This window comes from Suricata suricatta, chromosome 11 (assembly GCF_006229205.1).
Source record: "Suricata suricatta isolate VVHF042 chromosome 11, meerkat_22Aug2017_6uvM2_HiC, whole genome shotgun sequence".
NCBI classification, from domain to species: domain Eukaryota; kingdom Metazoa; phylum Chordata; class Mammalia; order Carnivora; family Herpestidae; genus Suricata; species Suricata suricatta.
In genome coordinates this window covers 12,932,639-12,950,393 of record NC_043710.1, presented here as the reverse complement: position 1 = coordinate 12,950,393, position 17,755 = coordinate 12,932,639, and the positions used below count along the sequence as shown (strand labels likewise).

General features: G+C 38.3%; 2 protein-coding genes across 2 annotated transcripts; both read right to left on the bottom strand.

Moving 5' to 3' along the window:
* On the bottom strand, positions 1-969 carry LOC115272410 (olfactory receptor 5M10-like). The gene has a single exon (XM_029915487.1). It carries the CDS (start codon positions 967-969, stop codon positions 1-3), a length of 969 nt encoding a protein of 322 aa, XP_029771347.1.
* A 12,700-nt stretch (positions 970-13,669) lies between these two features.
* Positions 13,670-16,380, bottom strand: LOC115272409 (olfactory receptor 1020-like). The gene is made up of 2 exons (XM_029915486.1): positions 15,483-16,380; positions 13,670-13,698 (listed from the first exon to the last, which is right to left on the bottom strand). The coding sequence occupies exons 1-2, from the start codon at positions 16,378-16,380 to the stop codon at positions 13,670-13,672; spliced, it is 927 nt and encodes a 308-aa protein (XP_029771346.1).
* Between the last annotated feature and the right edge of the window lie 1,375 nt (positions 16,381-17,755).

Here is a 17,755-nt window from a genome sequence, read left to right as displayed (position 1 = left end):
TTATTTCAAATTAACAGATAACCAATTTTCAAATTTATGAAAGAGATTTCCCTGAATGACTTGCTGCATAGCACGGATCACATCCTTGTTCCTAAAACTGTAGATCAGTGGGTTCAACATTGGGCTCAGGAAAGTATAAAAGACTGCAATTATTTTGGACTCCTCCACAGACTTCTCAGATGGAGTCCGTAAGTACATGCAGAAGAGGGTTCCGTAAAATAGGGTGACTGTTGTCAAGTGGGAACCACAAGTAGAAAAGACTTTGTGCCTGCCTTCAGCAGAACGGATCCTCAGGATGGCTACAATAATGAAAAGGTAGGACAGGACGATGATGAAAAGAGAGCTTGACAGAGTCAAACCAGCGACTACAAACATTGCCATTTTCTTGACATAGGTGTCAGAGCAGGCCAACAGTATAAGAGGAGGATCTGCACAGTAAAAATGATTGATTTCAAGGGAGCCAAAGAAAGACAAGTGGAAAGTCAGCAGTGTCTGGGAGAGTCCATTAAGAAAGCCACAAGTATAAGAGACCATGACTAGAGAGATACAAATGTTCTTAGACATTCTGGTACTATAATGTAAAGGGCTACAAATGGCCACATAGCGGTCCAATGCCACTGAAGCAAGGATGTAAAACTCAGTGATCACCAGGGCAATGAAGAGCAGACACTGTGTGAAGCATCCAGCATAGGAGATGGTCTTCTGGTCTGAGAGGAAGTTGTGCAGCATATTGGGAGTGATATTGGAGGAATAGCAAATGTCTACAAAGGACAAGTGGCTAAGGAAGAAGTACATGGGCGTTTGCAGGTGGGAATTGGTCCTGATCAGCACGATCATGCACAGATTCCCTGCCAGTGTCATCAGGTAGATTATCAGAAACACCCCAAACAGGATCCTCTCCAGAACAGGGTCATCTGTGAGTCCCAAGAGAATGAATTCTGTCACTGTGGTGTGGTTTGAGGAAGACATTTTCTTATCTCTTGAAAACTGAAAGTGACAGAGAAAGTGAGGAATTCCATCTGATCCAGATTCTGCATTTATTCTACCCATTTTATCATTTACACATTGATACATTCATCTCCTGGGAAATTTCTCTTCTCTTTTAACAAACACATCAGAACATCTACATAAATATTTTTGCCCTGAATCTCTCTGTGATCTCTTTCACTTTTTCTCTCTCTTTCACTCTTGTTCTTGCTTTCACTTGGGTGTGTTTATGTGTATAGAAAATCACGTTTATACTTGCCTTTTTGAAAGAGAGAAGTCCATATTTGGTATTTCATTCAAATTTTATAAAAAGAAAAATACAAGAATCAAAAGCAGAAATGAAAAGTGTCGAGTCATTGATATCATTCAAGTGGATAATAAAAAGGATGTTGGATTTCTAGGGTCTTTCCAGATCTGAGGCCCTATATTTTAAATACAAAATAGAAGAAATACTTAGTACACCATTTTCACCTCAAACCCATAGTGATCTGTCTTCTTCTTAATTAGAAAGCATCAAATGAGTAAGTTTATCTCTTGATATATGGCAATCATGTACTTAATAAAGAACCATTCCCTCTGCTTAATGAATTTGCTCACTCATTTACATATACATGTACATGAACACTGAAAAGATTTTCTTTTTTCTCTTCTAAGTTCTGGGTTTACAAATTCCATATACTCATGAGTCATATGTTATAGGAGAAGGAACAGAGACAAAGCTCTAGAATGTGATGCCAGGTAGAAGCCAGGATTATAAAGAAAGATGAAGGCAGGTTGCTTTTAGATAAACATTCAGAGAAGGCTCTTCTGATAAAGTATAATTTAAACAGCCAATAAAAAACCCAAGTATCTGGAGAAGAATGTGGGGTTTCTTTGTTTGTTTCCATTTTTTGAGCAACCAACACATATATGAACATATTTGTTTTGGAGAGCCCAGATGATGTTTAAATGTGGCCTTGGCTTCTAGCTAGGACCTTTATATCTCAATGTTTTACTAAAATAAGATATGACTGAAAAACAACGTGCCTGAAGTGCTCTACCCTAAAGCTATTTTTATTTATTCAATGTAATAATTGAATTTTAGAGATGCCATAAAATATTAGCAAATGAATAGAAATACAAGTACTGTTGATGAAGTTAATTTTTTTTTGGCCCACATTGGTGGGGTATTCATCTTCACACAAAAGAACAAATATATTTTGAGTGAAGAAATGTAGAAAATGACCTACCTGCAAAACTTGACTTTCTGCATTCTGTGAAAACAAGGTGGAAACATTTATAATGTCTATCTCAGGTACATTCTCTAGAGTATTCTAGAAATAATTCTGAAGAACTAATTAAAATAGTTCTGTTCCTCAGGAGCACAGCCTTAATTTGGTGCTTTGAGATCCTACTTTCTCCTTTGAGGCCAAAATCTCTGCCTAACATTTGTGTCCATCTTGGTACTCAGTACTGAGATCTTTGGCACTGATAGTGAAATCAGTCATCACTTTTAATACCATGGAAGAAGAAAAATATCAGTATATAAGTTTTGTATTCTTTGTATAGTAAAATTGAGAGGACTCCATCAGAAGGCTTCAGTGTTTCTCTATGGACACTGAAGTTAGGTCATCTAATGAGAGCGGGGTGGGGGGTAGAAAGGCAGAAGTAATATAACCAATGAAAGGAAGTAGAGGCATCATTCATGGGTGAGGACCTTTTAAAGGGCAGACACCATGGATTCTTACTGGAAGCAGTCAGTCCCATCGAGTTAACTTGATCAACATGCTATCCATCAAAGATGGGTCTGAGAGCCAGGATCATTGATAAAATTGGTGATTCATAAAACTGGTGATTATAGGAGGAGGGTTGAAAGTAGAATAAAGAATATTTGAACACCGGCACTGTGTTTGTTAGAGAATAAAAGAATCTAGTGATGTTTTCACTAGCTCTATCTTCCAATGCCTTGATAGTTCTAGGTCAATACAATCTAAGGAATCAAAGTGTAGGCTGTCCAAGACAGGAGACGCATCTCTAGTTTTTAGATGTCCAAATGGTGGTATAAACCTTAAAAACAGACACTGCATTTTACTAGCAAAAGGGGTTTATTTGGGAAATAAAGAGAATTGCAATCTGGGACACGCAAACTGGCAAAATTTCAGGCAAATCCAGGGAACAAAGGAGAGGCATACTTTTTAAGGAGAAAAGGGGTAAAGGGTATGAACTAAAGGTCCACTGAAGGAAACTGGAATTTTGGGTGTAGTGTTGGAGTTCTTTGTTGGAGCTGTTGCAGGGAAGGGGTGTGTGTGAAGGGAGTTGTAGAAGAGAACAGTCTCTGTTTTGAACTGTAGGAGTAGAATAATATCCATATGCAAGGTCAAGTCCATGTAAATTCAAGTCTATTTCTTCTTGTTGGGTCTACAGTTGACTAGAGTGGTAGGATGTCAGAGCTCTCCCTGTGGAAACCTCCCCACTCTATTTCAGTGAGGTTTCCCATGATTAGATTTCACAGTGAGTTAAGCTGTGAGAAACCAGATGAGTTAAGCTGCATATCAACATCAAAATGTAAATTATTATCAAGTCACCACATTTGAAGATTTGAAAATAACCATATTTTCTTTTTTTCAGAATGAAATGGAACGATTTCTCTGTAAATTTTTATCTCATTTTTATCCTGATTCCTAGAACAGATAAAATAATAAAATTTAAAGAATAAAATCTACTGATTAATTATTCCTTTGATACAAAAGTTTCTTGTAGGATTGTAAAAAGAGTTGAAGATTCAATGCTACTTTTTTAAAATGTTGTTAACATTTATTTATTTTTGAGAGAGAGAGAAAGACAGAGTGTGAGTGGGAGAGGGACAGAGAGAAAAGGAGACACAGAATCCAAAGCAGACTCCAGGCTCCTAGCTGTCAGCATGGAACCCAATGCAGGGCTGGAACTCATGAGCAGTGAGATCATGACCAGGGCTGAAGTCAGACGCTTAAACAACTGAACCACCCAGGCACCCTAAGTGTCAGCATTTACTTTGAAGAAATACTGTCCCAAAGTACTTATGTATGTAGGTATTTAAGTTTTTTCTAACACATTATAATGCATACATTGCAATAATCATAAGATTTACAAAAAGACTTTTCCAACAACAAATAGGGCAAGCTCAATAGTAATTGAGTAGATATGCATAGTGTAGTGATCTTTCAGATCTTTGGAAAGAGCAAAGTAACCATACTTTTCATTATGAGGTAGCCTGATCAGGAGTCCATACATAAGAAGTCAATGTTCATTTATTTATATAGCGATGGATAAGATTAGAGGGTACAGACTTTATCTAGGTTATATGATACTAACAAGAGTTTTATGCATTCTTATTTTATTTTCCTAGACAATCTTTAGAAAACTCTGCTTAACTTATACTTGAAGATATGAATTCCTTAGTTAATATCACCCTCCCTCAATTGCAATGACCAATTGACCTGCCTACTAAAAAGACATAGATACAAAATTGTTTCAATAGTCAGATAGTTGAAAACATCCTACTGACATTGTAAATTTGTTACTTGTGTTTTTGTGATTATTCAATTGGCTATCTTTTTAAAAGCTATAGCAGATCCAACATTATGTTGGAAGTTTTTATCTATGTAATAATGTTATACAAATTAGAGAGCAAAAAATAAAATTATGTTATTTGTAGATCACATGATAGTTTACATTGAATCTCCTTTCAAAAGGAACAAAATAAATGTTACCTAGACTTATTGTGGTGATTGTTCAGCAATGTATACTAATATTGAATCTTACACTGTATATATACACATATATATCTGAAACTATATATGTGTGTATGTTTTGTACATATAAAGTCATATAATTATGTTTTACATATACATGTATATATGCAAAAACAGTTATGAGTATATTTGGGAAAGTCACATGATTACAAGATCAATATACATAATTTATTTATATTATTATGCAAAACCCAATTGTAACCAAACTAGCATGAATTACAGATAGAGATTACATCAGATGGAACTGTCATATACTCAAAAAAAAAAAAAAACTTTATTCACAGCAAATACAGAGATCACAGAGACTCTGTAGCAGGGATAAGAGGGTTCTTTTTATTTAGGGCTTAGGATGGCCATTTGGAACTTGCCATTGTTTTACAGGTGTGGGAGAGATGCTGGTCTTTGACGGAGTCAAAGAATAAATCTCAGGGACAACAGAGAGTGAGCAAAATGATAGAGTTTATTGAGAGAAAGTATAAAGCTCTCAAGAGTGAGAGGGGTCCCAATTGGGTTGTCACCAGGGATTTTTGTTCCTGACTTTTTATCGGGACCTTATTGGAAAGCCTGTGAGACTCCACTCATGGCACCTAGCCAAGGAGGGTCTGGAATATGTTTATCCTTTTTTTTTTCCTTTTTCCTCCAAACCCCTCTTGCTTCTTCAGCCTCCCATTTGCAGCTGCAGTCTGCCTCCCTATGGGCCCCTTATCTCTCCCTGCCTAATATTAACTCTTTTCCTCACTCAACTGCATGTAAAAGCAGCCATAAGCTTGCACAGGGGTATTTAGAAAACATGCCTAGACATACATTGAATGCCACATTCATGAAGCTTGAGCTCCTTCCAGGAAGAGATTTCACATTGTAATGAAGCAGAGGCAAGGTCTGACCTGGGGAAGGAGCTATGGGCTGCTATGAGAGCTGATATAAGCTGGATGGAGTCTTGGGTTTATTATTTCAGATAAGAAATGCAGAGCCTCGTTTGTTCATTGGCTGCAACAGAAACTGCTACAGAGACATAAAGATGGGGGTACGTGGGTGGCTCAGGTCTTATCTCATCGTTTCTGAGTTTGAACCCCACATTAGGCTCTCTGCTGTCAGCACAGAGCCTGCTTTGAATCCTCTGTCCCCCTCTCTCTATGGCCCTGGCCACTTGCACTCTCTCTCTCAAAAATAAATAAACATTTTTTTTAATCTTAAAGGAAAGAAACATAAAGATGGAAATAAGATGGACACACCTGTGCTTCAGCAAGGCTTGATTTTAAACTAAACAAATATTTCCCTTTTTCATTCTTGAGGCTATGCCCTCCCCTTCACCTGCTTTTCTGTACAATCTTTTGTTCCTGGAACTGGGTATGGATATTGACATCTCGCTGACTTCAATGTATACTTAGTAATAAGACTCAAGTGGCCTGTGTTTTCCTATAAAACCCTTTAGCCTTTAACCCCGGGTGGGCTTGCAGTCCTGGAGGCATTACCCTGCTGCAGCCCCTTTGCCTGGCAAAATAAAAAGTTATCTTCCTTCTTTATCTCCAAACTCTCTTCATGTTACATACTTTGGCTCTGGAGCACAGAGGTCAGTTTTTGACAACAGAACCAAATCAATTCCCTGCGAACATAAGCTGTACATTTCCTGCCAGTGTAAGGACATGGGTCTGAATCAAACTGACTCCATGACAGGCTTCAAGTTTCTCTCTGACCTTGGAAGCCTAAGTGTTGGTTTCTCAGAATCATTAGACAATAAAAGGGCACACATTGCCCAAGACAGGAGGGACCACCCTTGTAACACCCAATCAGGAAAGGCCAGCTAACACCCTTAACATTTCTAAGGGCAGGCCTAAAGATAGAAGCTATAGACAATCACTTATTGCTTAAGGCCAGTTACACCCTCACCCTACGTGAGGGTCCTGGGCCCACTCTGTAATTGGTTAACAATCTAAATGCTGTGATTGGGTCCCGCCAAAAGTAACAAGCATTCTGGACAATGTGTATGGTTAAAGTTACTGCCAGTAATGTTATGTGATAATGATTGGATCACTGAACCTGTGTCACAATTTCCTGTAACTCCCCCTTCCCAAACCCCATAAAAACCCTGCTCAGTCCTTGTTTGGGGCTCTCAGCACGGATCCACTGCACTGGTGAAGTCTGTGAGTCTGAGCTCGAGCCCGTAATAATAAAGCCCTTTGCTTTTGCATGCGTGACTTGGTCTCCCCGGCGGTCTCTGGTTTTGGGGGATGATATTGAAACCTTGGGCATAACACTAGTTTCAACCTCATTAACCCTATGGGGCATGGTTCAGTCCTGCAGAAAACAGCTAAAAATGTACTTTTTACACTGTACTTACAATGTGAAGTACAAATGTACTTACTTTACAATGTACTTTGTAGGGGCGCCTGGGTGGCTCCGTGTGATAAGCGTCTGACTTGGGCTCAGGTCATGACCTTATAGTTCAGGAGTTCAAGCAGGTGAACACAAGGCCAATTTGGGTGAACCCTGCTTCTCTTTCAAATCTCTCTCTCTCTTTCTGCCACTTGGGGGGTTCTCTCTCTCTCTCTCTCTCTCTGCCTCTCACTCACTTGTGCTCTCTTGCTCTTTCTCCCTTTCTCTCTCTCCCGCTCTCTCTCTCTCTCTCTCTCTCTCTTAAAAAAAAGTGTGCTTGGGGCTCCTGGGTGGCTCAGTCAGTTAAGCATCCGGCTTCGGCTCAGGTCAGATCTCACGGTTCGTGGGTTCGAGCCCCGCGTCGGGCTCTGTGCTGACAGCTAGCTCAGAGCCTGGAGCCTGCTTCAGATTCTGTATCTCCCTCTTTCTCTGACCCTCCCCTGCTCGCACTGTCTCTCTCTCTGTCTCTCAAAAATAAATAAAAAGCGTTTAAAAAAATGTGCCTTATGTCAATCTTAACCTTTGAAATAGCACTGGATTTTACCACTGATTTTTTTGTCTCTCCTGTGGCCAGGCTATTTCCTGGCCTGGTAGAGACTACTAGTTTTTGCATTTCCTTTCTTCCCTTAAAATCCTTAACTACTGAGGTTTTTGCATTTCTTCGTAATTCTATCACCTCCTTGGATATTCTTCCAGAAGTACGCTTGGGTAAGGAGAGCCCCTTAGGACACAGATCATGGAGAATAGCTGGGGGCCTAAAATGACTTCTCTTGTGTCAAGGAAGTTTTCTTTTTCTGGGGACCCCTAACTCTGCTGGCACAACCACAACTGAAAATTTTAAAAATAAATAAATAAATATTACTTATAATAACATCAAAAACATGCACTACTTAGAAATGAATATAATAAAAACTATGCAAGAGATTTACTCCGAAAATCACAAAACACTGCAGAAGGAAACTAAATAATGGAGAGATATATCTCACTTGTGGATTAGAACATTTGATATTGGTAAGCTGTCATTTCTTCCTGAATTGATCAATAGTTTTAATGCAAGTCCAGTCAATCTTTCAGCAAGCTTATTTTTTTTCAAAAATTGATCCTAAAATATGTAGAGATAAATATAAAAAAAACTTAGATGAGCCAAAACTATTTTGAGAGCAAAGAAAAATTATTAAATGATCTACCCAACTAATTTTAAGACTTAATAAGAAGTTACTCTACTGACAACAATATATAGATCTAAAGATAACAAATAGATTAATTGTACAGAACAGAGGATCCAGAAATATATCCGGTCAGGGAGCATAAGTCAGGCTGCTGGTAAAACAGAAGCTAGAAAAGCTCCCCGACCAGGTGGGATATGTAATATATTCTTCTGTCCCTCCTGGCTGCTGAAGGACAACAGAAAAGATCAGACACAAGTGATTAAACTGGTAAGCATCTCCACCAGTTTACAAGAAAAAGGCAATCCCATCAATAGTCTAAACTCTCTTCTGTCTTAATGTTAATGCTTTGCTAGAGGGTAAAACAGCCCTAGCTGGACTGTACCTAGACCTCCAGTAATCTGTGAGTCTTCAGCATATGAAAGTCTTTCTGGATACTTCCTCTTCACTTTATCTCCCCTGACTCCATAAAACAGTCACCCCCCCACATTTGCAGTGGGGCCTTCCTGCCCAAAGATCCCATCCCCTGCTTTAATAAAATCACCTCTTTGCACCAATGATGTCTTTAAGAATTCTTTCTAGGCCCTTGTCTTCAGACCTCATGAACCTCACTTGTTAGGGCACATGAATCAGCGAGACATTGATCAGAGACTCTCAGATGCAAGATGGCAAGGAGCGTTTTGTCAGATCAAACTTCAGCGTGGTGGGGTCAACCACTTACAAAATGGGGACCCTGGAGTTGGCATGCAGGCCTCTTTTAAAGGTTTTAGGGGATTTGCATCGCCAGTTTAGGAAACCTTATACATGATTGGTTACCCCCTATGTAAGACCCGTGTGGCTTTTGTTTATTGGTTACTCTGTGGCGGGGGTGGGGGGGGTGTTGGTGGAGAGAGATTTTTTTCTTCCTTAACCTGTTTGTGCAATTGTCGCACATACCATATTTTATGGCTTTTCCTGGAACTTTAGGTGGAGTTAAAGCTTCCAGTAAGCTTAGTCATGTTAGACAAAATGGGGGGGGGGGGTATAGTTAAAATGGAGTTCGTTTGGCTAAGCCACAGCGGGGCTTAGCAGAGCAGAATTGTACTGAATCGTCTAAGCTTTTGTCTGGGTCCTTCACACTATCACCCCAAAACTTCATCACATGCATTCATGTATAGTCAGTGGATATTTGAACACAGATATGAAGGTATTTCAATGGAGAATGCCACTGGAAAAATTAACCTGCAGAAAAATTTAACTTCAATTCTTATATCACATTATATTCCAATACCCCAATATTAATTTGTTATGGATCATAAAACCGAATGTAAACACTAAATCTGCAAGTTTCTAGGAACAAAAATAAAAGAATGTCTTCATGATCTTAAAGGTTACCAAAGTTTTCTTAGGAAGGACAGAAAAATCATTATTGTGAGACAAATATATAAATTATATGTAATCCAATTTCAAAACATGCACTCCTCAAAAATAATGTTAAGATAATGAAAAGGTAAGCCACAAACTAGAAAGAAAAATATTCATATGGAATACTTCTGACAAGGGCTTGTATTTAGAATACATAAAGATCCTCCACAACTCACTGATCAAAATAAAAAACAAAATGACACAGACACCTCATAAAATATGTGAAGACTCAAAAACCACAAGAAAATTATTTCAATTACCTATCATTTTCAAATAAATGCAGATTATAAGTACAGCTGGAAAACATGTCACACCCACCTCCCTGGCAAGAACTAAAACAACTAAAAGGAAGAAACTAGAACTCTCATAACAGACCCCCTGATGGAATGCAAAATAATTTCACTACTTTAGAAAACTGGTTATTTCTCACAGAATTTACTTAGAAAGTTATAGCTTCTTACAAAATTGTGATCCAGCAATTCTACTCTGAAGTATTTATCCAAGAGAAAAGAAGACACATACCCTCAAAGAAACTCAAATGTTTACTGGCAGATGCATTGATAAATAAATTTTGGTATGTCCATATAATGGAATGCTGCACAGAAATAAAAACCAACACACTACTCATACACTGTAAATGAATCCTGAAACACTATATAAAGAGGGGGATTGACTTCCTGAAAGACAGAGGGATGACCTCCCCAAAACTGCTCCTTGATAAAAGAAACAAGAATACTGGCAAAAGAGACCTAAGTCAAGTTTTTCAGAACTCTGGGAATTAACCAAAGGCTTGAAGCAATCGTAGGAGTCTTTATTCCAGAAGAATGGCAGGGAATCTTGGTAAGAAGAAGGATGAGCTCCCCAGTTACACACTAGCCTGGAAAACTGGAATTGGATTTTCTGGCTGTACACTGTTATAGGTCAACTTATAAGATATCAGAGAGTTCACTGTATATAAGTTCGGTTTAAACTCCCATTCTGGTGATTAATTAAAGATTAGTCAATCTGGAAAGATCCTAAGAATGCAACTTGATAACGAACCTAAAGTTTAACTTGTTTTTCAAGATTCTGTGAAGTAACCCTACCTCTCTACTAAGACCTGGCTGAAGCAAAGTCCACAGCTGAAAGTCACCTAGTCACTGTCTCTTGTGGTATCTTAGGTGTCTAACTGTGATTGGTCATTTTAAAGGGACAAAGAACTTTAAAATAATAGGTCCCAGCCAAAACTAATGTCTGTGTATTACAATGTCTGTGTAATGTCTGTGTAATTGGCTACCAAGGAATGCTGTGAATTGTAACTGTTTAACTAAATGATAACATGTTCTACGCAAATTAGCCCACTGCCACCCTTGTTCGGGCCATTCTCTGCTCCTTAATACCAGGGAGATCAGGTTCGGCCTGGCTGTAAATAAAGCATGTGGCCATAAATAAAATCATGCCTCGCTCCTATTAGACCTTGGTGGTTATTTCGTACCTACCCCACAACATACACATTGGTGAGACTGCATTGAAATTTATATTTAAAATTTCTAAATTTTCTGGGGAGTAAATTTACCTTCAAAAATATGACTTAAAGATGACTTTGGTTTTCAAATCAAGCAGATCAAATTATTCACTGTTTAATACTGGGGTATGATGTTATGGGACACCTTTTATACTATAGATTATATACTGTAGATTAACATGAAGAGCAAAAAGCTTTAGTATTGAGAGATAAGATTTTCCTCAAATCAATTCTCCACTAGAAATTTCTTTAACAATTACAACAACAGTGGAAACCAGGAGCTTCTGGGTGGCTCACTTGGCTAAGAGTCCCTCTCTTGGTCCTGGCTTAGGTCATGATCTCACAGTTCCTGGGTTCAAGCCAGCATTGTGCTCTGAGTGGGCAGGGCGAAGCCTGCTTGGGATTCCCTGTCTCTCCTCTCTCTGCCCTTCTCCTGCTCTCTCTCTTGCTCACTTAAAATAAATAAATAAACTTTAAAATAAAAAAAAGGTGGAACCCATTAAAGTATCTGCTTTATCTCTTACCTCTTCTCTTGTCTTTGTTGTCACTGAAGCCTGGGAGGAAAAGGAGGAGGAATAAAAGAGAGAAGGAAGAGAAAGAGAAAGAAGAGGAGGAAGAAGGGAAGTAGCTAAATGAAGAGTTCTCAGTAGTGAATAGGAGTTGTCAAGGCAACTACTTATGGGCTTTCTCTATCCAACGGGGGCCCAAAGAGTTTTTACCCAGCTTGAGAGGACCATTGACTTTCCAAATTTCTATCATCACAAATTACATACTCTTAGAGAATCAGGTACCCTGAATGATCAAGATAATAAAGAAAGACGAGTTTAAGTTAAGTAATCTGACCAAAACAGAAGGAAGAAATTATAAAACACTCAAATCTAGGAACCATAGAAAAACCAAAGGAACAAGATGTGCATCTTACAAATTTTAGCTTAAAAGTCATGTTTCTGTACTGTCTTGTGGCCAGATTTTTTTTTTAATCCTCTAGAGAAGGTCTGGCTGTTTTTAATCCAAACATTTATGTGTAACTATCACAAGCACACTAAGAAGCTTCTGGCTCCTGGATTTTGTTTTTAAATATATTAGAGTAAGTAGCCACAATGTAGTGGCTTTAATATTGTTAGTTGAGGGGACCCTGATCATTTCATTATGTGAAAATTAAGCTCAAATCAAGCACTTTCAACATAATAATATTGTTCAGCATTGTAATCCAGTGTTTTTTAAAACACTGCACATGCCTGTATTTTTCTGTAAAGGCTGAAACTGGGTAGGAATCCACAAAATGTATCACATGGGAAAACATCTGACCCATCTTCTAATAAAGTTTGCACGAGTTTTCATTCTTGTTGAGGTGTAAATGGCATAAAGCAACAATGCCTAAACTAAGAATCTATAAATGAGCAGTAATGAGTCAAAGAATTTAATTTTACTGAGTAAATGTTTAGTGGTCTATTATAGAGCAAGACTTCTCATATTTCGTGACTCCACCTTTACCACCAACATACACACACACTCACAAATGTATACACACCCCCACATGCATACACATGGTGAATGCCTGAGCCCTTTCAGGCAATGGCTATTCCTTCTAAAGAGATGCAGTCTGGGGCGCCTGAGTGGCTCAGTTGGTTGTGTTCAACTTCCATTCAGGTCATGATCTCACAGTTTGTGGGTTCAAATCCCATATCAAGAGCTCTGCTGATAGCTCAGAGCCTGGAGCCTGTTTCCAATTCTGTGTCCTCCTCTCTCTCTGCCCCTCCCCTGCTTGTGTTTTGTCTCTCTGTCTCTCAAAATTAAATAAAAGTTTAAAAAATTAAAAAAAAAAGAGAGGGAGAGATGCAGTCTTACCTGTAATGCAATTGTCCTAAAAGTACCTCAAGTTGAGGTCATCATGTGAAAAGTTTCTGACAGAGAATGAGTGAATTCATAGTGTGAGAGAGAACATGGAAGACTGAGAGACAGAGGGAGAGAGAGATGTAGAGAGACCTCATGGTACTAAGAACACTACACCTATGTTAGCTTGAATTAGCTTTGTGCTTCTGTGTATTTCATGGAAGTGTCCTGAAATATTCTATTGCTATATGTTGAAACCATATTTACTTTATAAAATATAAAGATGTCAGATACTGAAATATCATCTGTTTACTAAAATGTTTAATTTCAAGCAAAACAATTTGCTTTAAAAAGAATGAAACATTGTCCAACAGATCATCCAACCCCATATAAGAGAATAAATTTTATTTTCTTAAAGTTTTATTTATTGAGAGATAGAGTGCACATGCTCAAGCAGGGAAAGGGCAGAGAGAGAGGGAGAGAGAGAATCCCAAGCAGGCTCCATGCTATCACACAGAACCTAATGGAGAGCTCAGTCTCAGGACCATGAATGAGATCATGACCTGAGCCAAAACCAAGAGTCAAACACTTAACCAACTGAGCCACTCAGGTGCCCCATAACATTTTTTTTCCTAACACTGACTTTCTAAAATAGTTCTTCCTGACCTTTTGTTCCAGGTGCCAGAAGCAACATTTTTTTTTCCATCACCCTGTTCCTTCCATTGGAACGATTTCATTCTTAATTTTAAAACTTTTACTGGTGACCTACAATGAAGGGATGAAGATATGCAGGTTGATATAAAGAGGTTTCTTTCCTTAAGGACCTCTCAATCTACGTATGTTACATTGCATTTTCATGATTTGTTTCTATAACCAAGCACTTGATTAGAGCCGCAATATCTATAGAATCACAGGAATGGGCATGTGTAACTGTCTACCTTAGAAAGGATGATGGAGGGTCAGGGCCATCAGGAAGGAGGTAATTTTGTGATCTGTCTTGAAATATGAAAAGCTCTCCAGAAAAAGAATAATGAGGGGACGCCTGGGTGGCTCAGTCAGTTAAGCCTCTGGCTTTAGCTCAGGTCAGATCTCATGTTTGTGAGTTCGAGCCCTGCTTTGGGCTCTGTGCTGACAGCTCAGAGCTTGAGGCCTGTCTTCAGATTCTGTGTCTCCCTCTCTCTATGCCCCTCCGTCTCTCATGTTCTGTCTCTCTCTGTATCAAAAATAAATAAAACATTAAAAAAAAAGAAAAAGAATAATGAGATGGACAAAGACCATTGATTAGGCAAAAAGTTGTGTTTTGATATGCAATACCCAAAACAAAGAATAAAGAAAGATCAAATGATAAGATTTGGGTTCAATTTCTTATCAAAAACTCTAATCTGTAATGAAAGCAAAATTATTTTTTAGACTGCTTTAGGTGGCTACTTTTCTATTACAATGACAATCAGTCTTTCTGTGGCAAAGTGATATACTATGGTTACACTTAGTATACTTTTCTCAGTCCCAACCAAATTAAAATACTTTGCTTACATGTCTGTGGTCACTATAAAGAAAATCCAGTCCTATTAGAGAGATATCCCAATTAAGAAAATACCCATCAAACCAGCTAAAAGCTTTTAACTTGTCCCATGAAAGTGCAGCCAGTGGTAAAATAGATATGTGTGGTAATTTGCTAAGGCATCAGGGAAAGCCTACCTAAGTCGCCCTAGCTCTTTAAGCTTAAACTGCTTATCTATTCAGAAATCAAACAACATGACACTTTATGGACAGGAATTATAAGGAATAGCTCTTTTATAAGCTCAAAAGTCTTCATTCTACGAATCCTTGATCCATCCCTCTCCTTATATTTACCTTGTACTTTGTTCCCATTATTCCCTCAGGGATCTAGATTCTTTGTCCAGGTTAGAATTGCTTGACTTTGACACCTCTGTCAGGATTAAGTTCTGATATTTTTCCAGTTTGCTGGGGGAAAGAAGCCGTCTCTAAGCCCTGTTTGAGTCCTCTGGACAAATTTGGGCTCAGTCCACTCCTTACCACCTGTCCTCTGGCAGTTACATACATCATCATTCGATCATGGAGCCATCAAGTAGGGAAAAAGATAGAGTCATTCCTTCTGCTATTCAGTCTTTCTCTATCTCATTTACTTTTATACTGAGTTTTATGTCTTTGAACAAGGAGTTAAATTGTGACAGTTGATTACTTTCAAGCATAAAGGCTCCATGGAGTTAGTGGGATTCACTATCTCAATAGTGATATCCCCAGGATGTGGAGACATTTGGTCCAACTCCACTATCAAAGACAACAACAAAACTCATGACAAAATGAAATGCAACCAGGGTGAATGGACGTGGATTTAGTCATTTCTACATTCCTTCAGAGTTCTAAAATATCATACTTTGTTGATTCTAAGTATGGAAAAACAGGTTGTGTTAAATATTTTACCTAAGGAAACTTTGACCTCCTTATTTCTCAGACTATAGATGAGAGGATTTAACATGGGAATGACCACTGTATAAAATACAGATACCACTTTGTCTTGGTCCATTGAGTAGCTGGAACTGGGGCGCAGATACATGAACAGAATCGTGCCAAAGAAAATGGTGATCACCATCAGGTGGGAAGCACACGTGGAGAAAGCTTTATGCCTCCCTTCAACAGAATGGATCCTCAAGATGGCAATGAGGATGTATAGATAAGAAATGAGGATAATCAGGAGGCAGCTCAGTTCATTAAAACTGGCAAAAGCAAAAATGACAAGTTCATTGACACTTGTATCAGAACAAGAGAGTTTCAGGAGGGGGGGAGTGTCACAGAAAAAGTGGTTGATGACATTTGAGTGGCAGAAAGACAGTTGAAAGGTGAAGCCTGTGTGAATGGCAGCATTCAGAAAGCCTGCAAGGTATGTGGCCAATACCAGAAGGATATTAAGACAGAGGGACATGGTGACTGTGTAAAGAAGAGGCTTACAGATGGCCACATAACGGTCATAGGCCATCACAGCCAACAGAAAGCCCTCAATTCCAGCAAAGGAACCAAAAAAGAAGAATTGAGTGGCACATCCACTAAATGAAATGACTGGGTTCTCCACCCAGAAATTCACTAGCATATTAGGGGCAACAACAGAAGAATAACAGAAGTCAACAAAGGACAAGTTACTGAGGAAAAAGTACATTGGAGTGTGGAGACGTGAGTCAATCTTGATTAATAAGATCATGCCAAGATTTCCAAACACAGTGATCATATAGATAACTAGAAACACCATAAAAAGAAGATACTGTAGTTCTGGATGATCCCTGAATCCCATGAGAATAAATTCAGTCACTGTGGTATGGTTGCTCATATCTTTGTCTTAGAATGAATGATTCATTTGCTAGAAGAAGAAAGAAACCAAGAAAATAAATTGTACAAAGAGAGAAAAATATCAGGAAAATAAAAGAGCTCATTCTCTGCTAAAATTAAGATTAGTTCTGAAATGCCTTGAGGACATGTGTATTAAACCTCTTCGTTTTCTTTTTTTAAATTAATTTTTTAATTTATATACAAGTTTGTTGACATATAGTGCAAAAATGATTTTAGGAGTAGATTCAATAATTCCCCTTACTCATTTAGCCCATCCCCCCTCACAACTTTTCCAGTAAACCTCTGTTCTCCATATTTGAGTTGCTTATGTTTTGTCCCTCTCCATTTTTATCTTATTTTTATTTCCCTTGCCTTATGTTCATCTGTTTTGTATCTTAAAGTATTCATATGAATGAAGTCATATGATATTTGTCTTTCTCTGACTAACTAATATCCCTCGGAATAGTACCCTCTAGTTCCATCCATGTAGTTGCAAATAGCAAGATTTCATTCTTTTTAATTGCCGAGTAATACTCCATTGTGTATATACACCACATCTTCTTTATCCATTCACTATTAATGGACATTTGGGATCTTTTCATACTTTGTCTATTGTCAATGGTGCTGCTATAAACATTGGGGTGCATGTGCCCCTTCAAAATAGCACACCTGTATCCTTTGGATAAATACCTAGTAGTACAATTATTGGGTCAAAGGATAGTTCTATTTTTAATTTTTTGAGGAACCTCCATACTGTTTTCCAGAGTGGCTGAACCAGTTTTCATTCCCATAAACTTCTTCATTTTCTTATTGCACTAAAGAAAATGTCTATAAGTAAACTCAGTAACCCATTTTACCTAAAATTAAAATGTGTGTGTGTGTGTGTGTGTGTGTGTGTGTGAAGTCTTTGATGATTGACCCTATTTATCCGTATTCTATCCTAATTTCCAACCTTTCTCTTCTCCTCCCTTGCCCCTACTGCCTTTACTTCCTATGATCCAATTCCTTTGCATTTTCCTTGGCAATTAAACATACAATACAGTTGAATTTCCCTGCTGTATGCAAGACTGCATTTTGTTTTCTCTTAAACTTACTCTAATTGGGCTTGCACCCTATCACTCCACACAAACAGCTCTTGCCTAAGGCAACAGGGATCTTTACAATGTCAAACCCCATGACCAATTCTCATTCCTCATCTTTTTGATCTATCGATAACATTTGCTGGAATTGATATCCTCAGAAGACTGTTTTCTTATCTTCTAGGACACCAGACTCTAACTTTTCTTCCTACCATATGGATTGCTCCTTCTCAGTCTCTGTTTATTTCTCCTCTTCTCTCTTACTGTTACCTCAACCTTTCTCTCTTTCCTATTTAT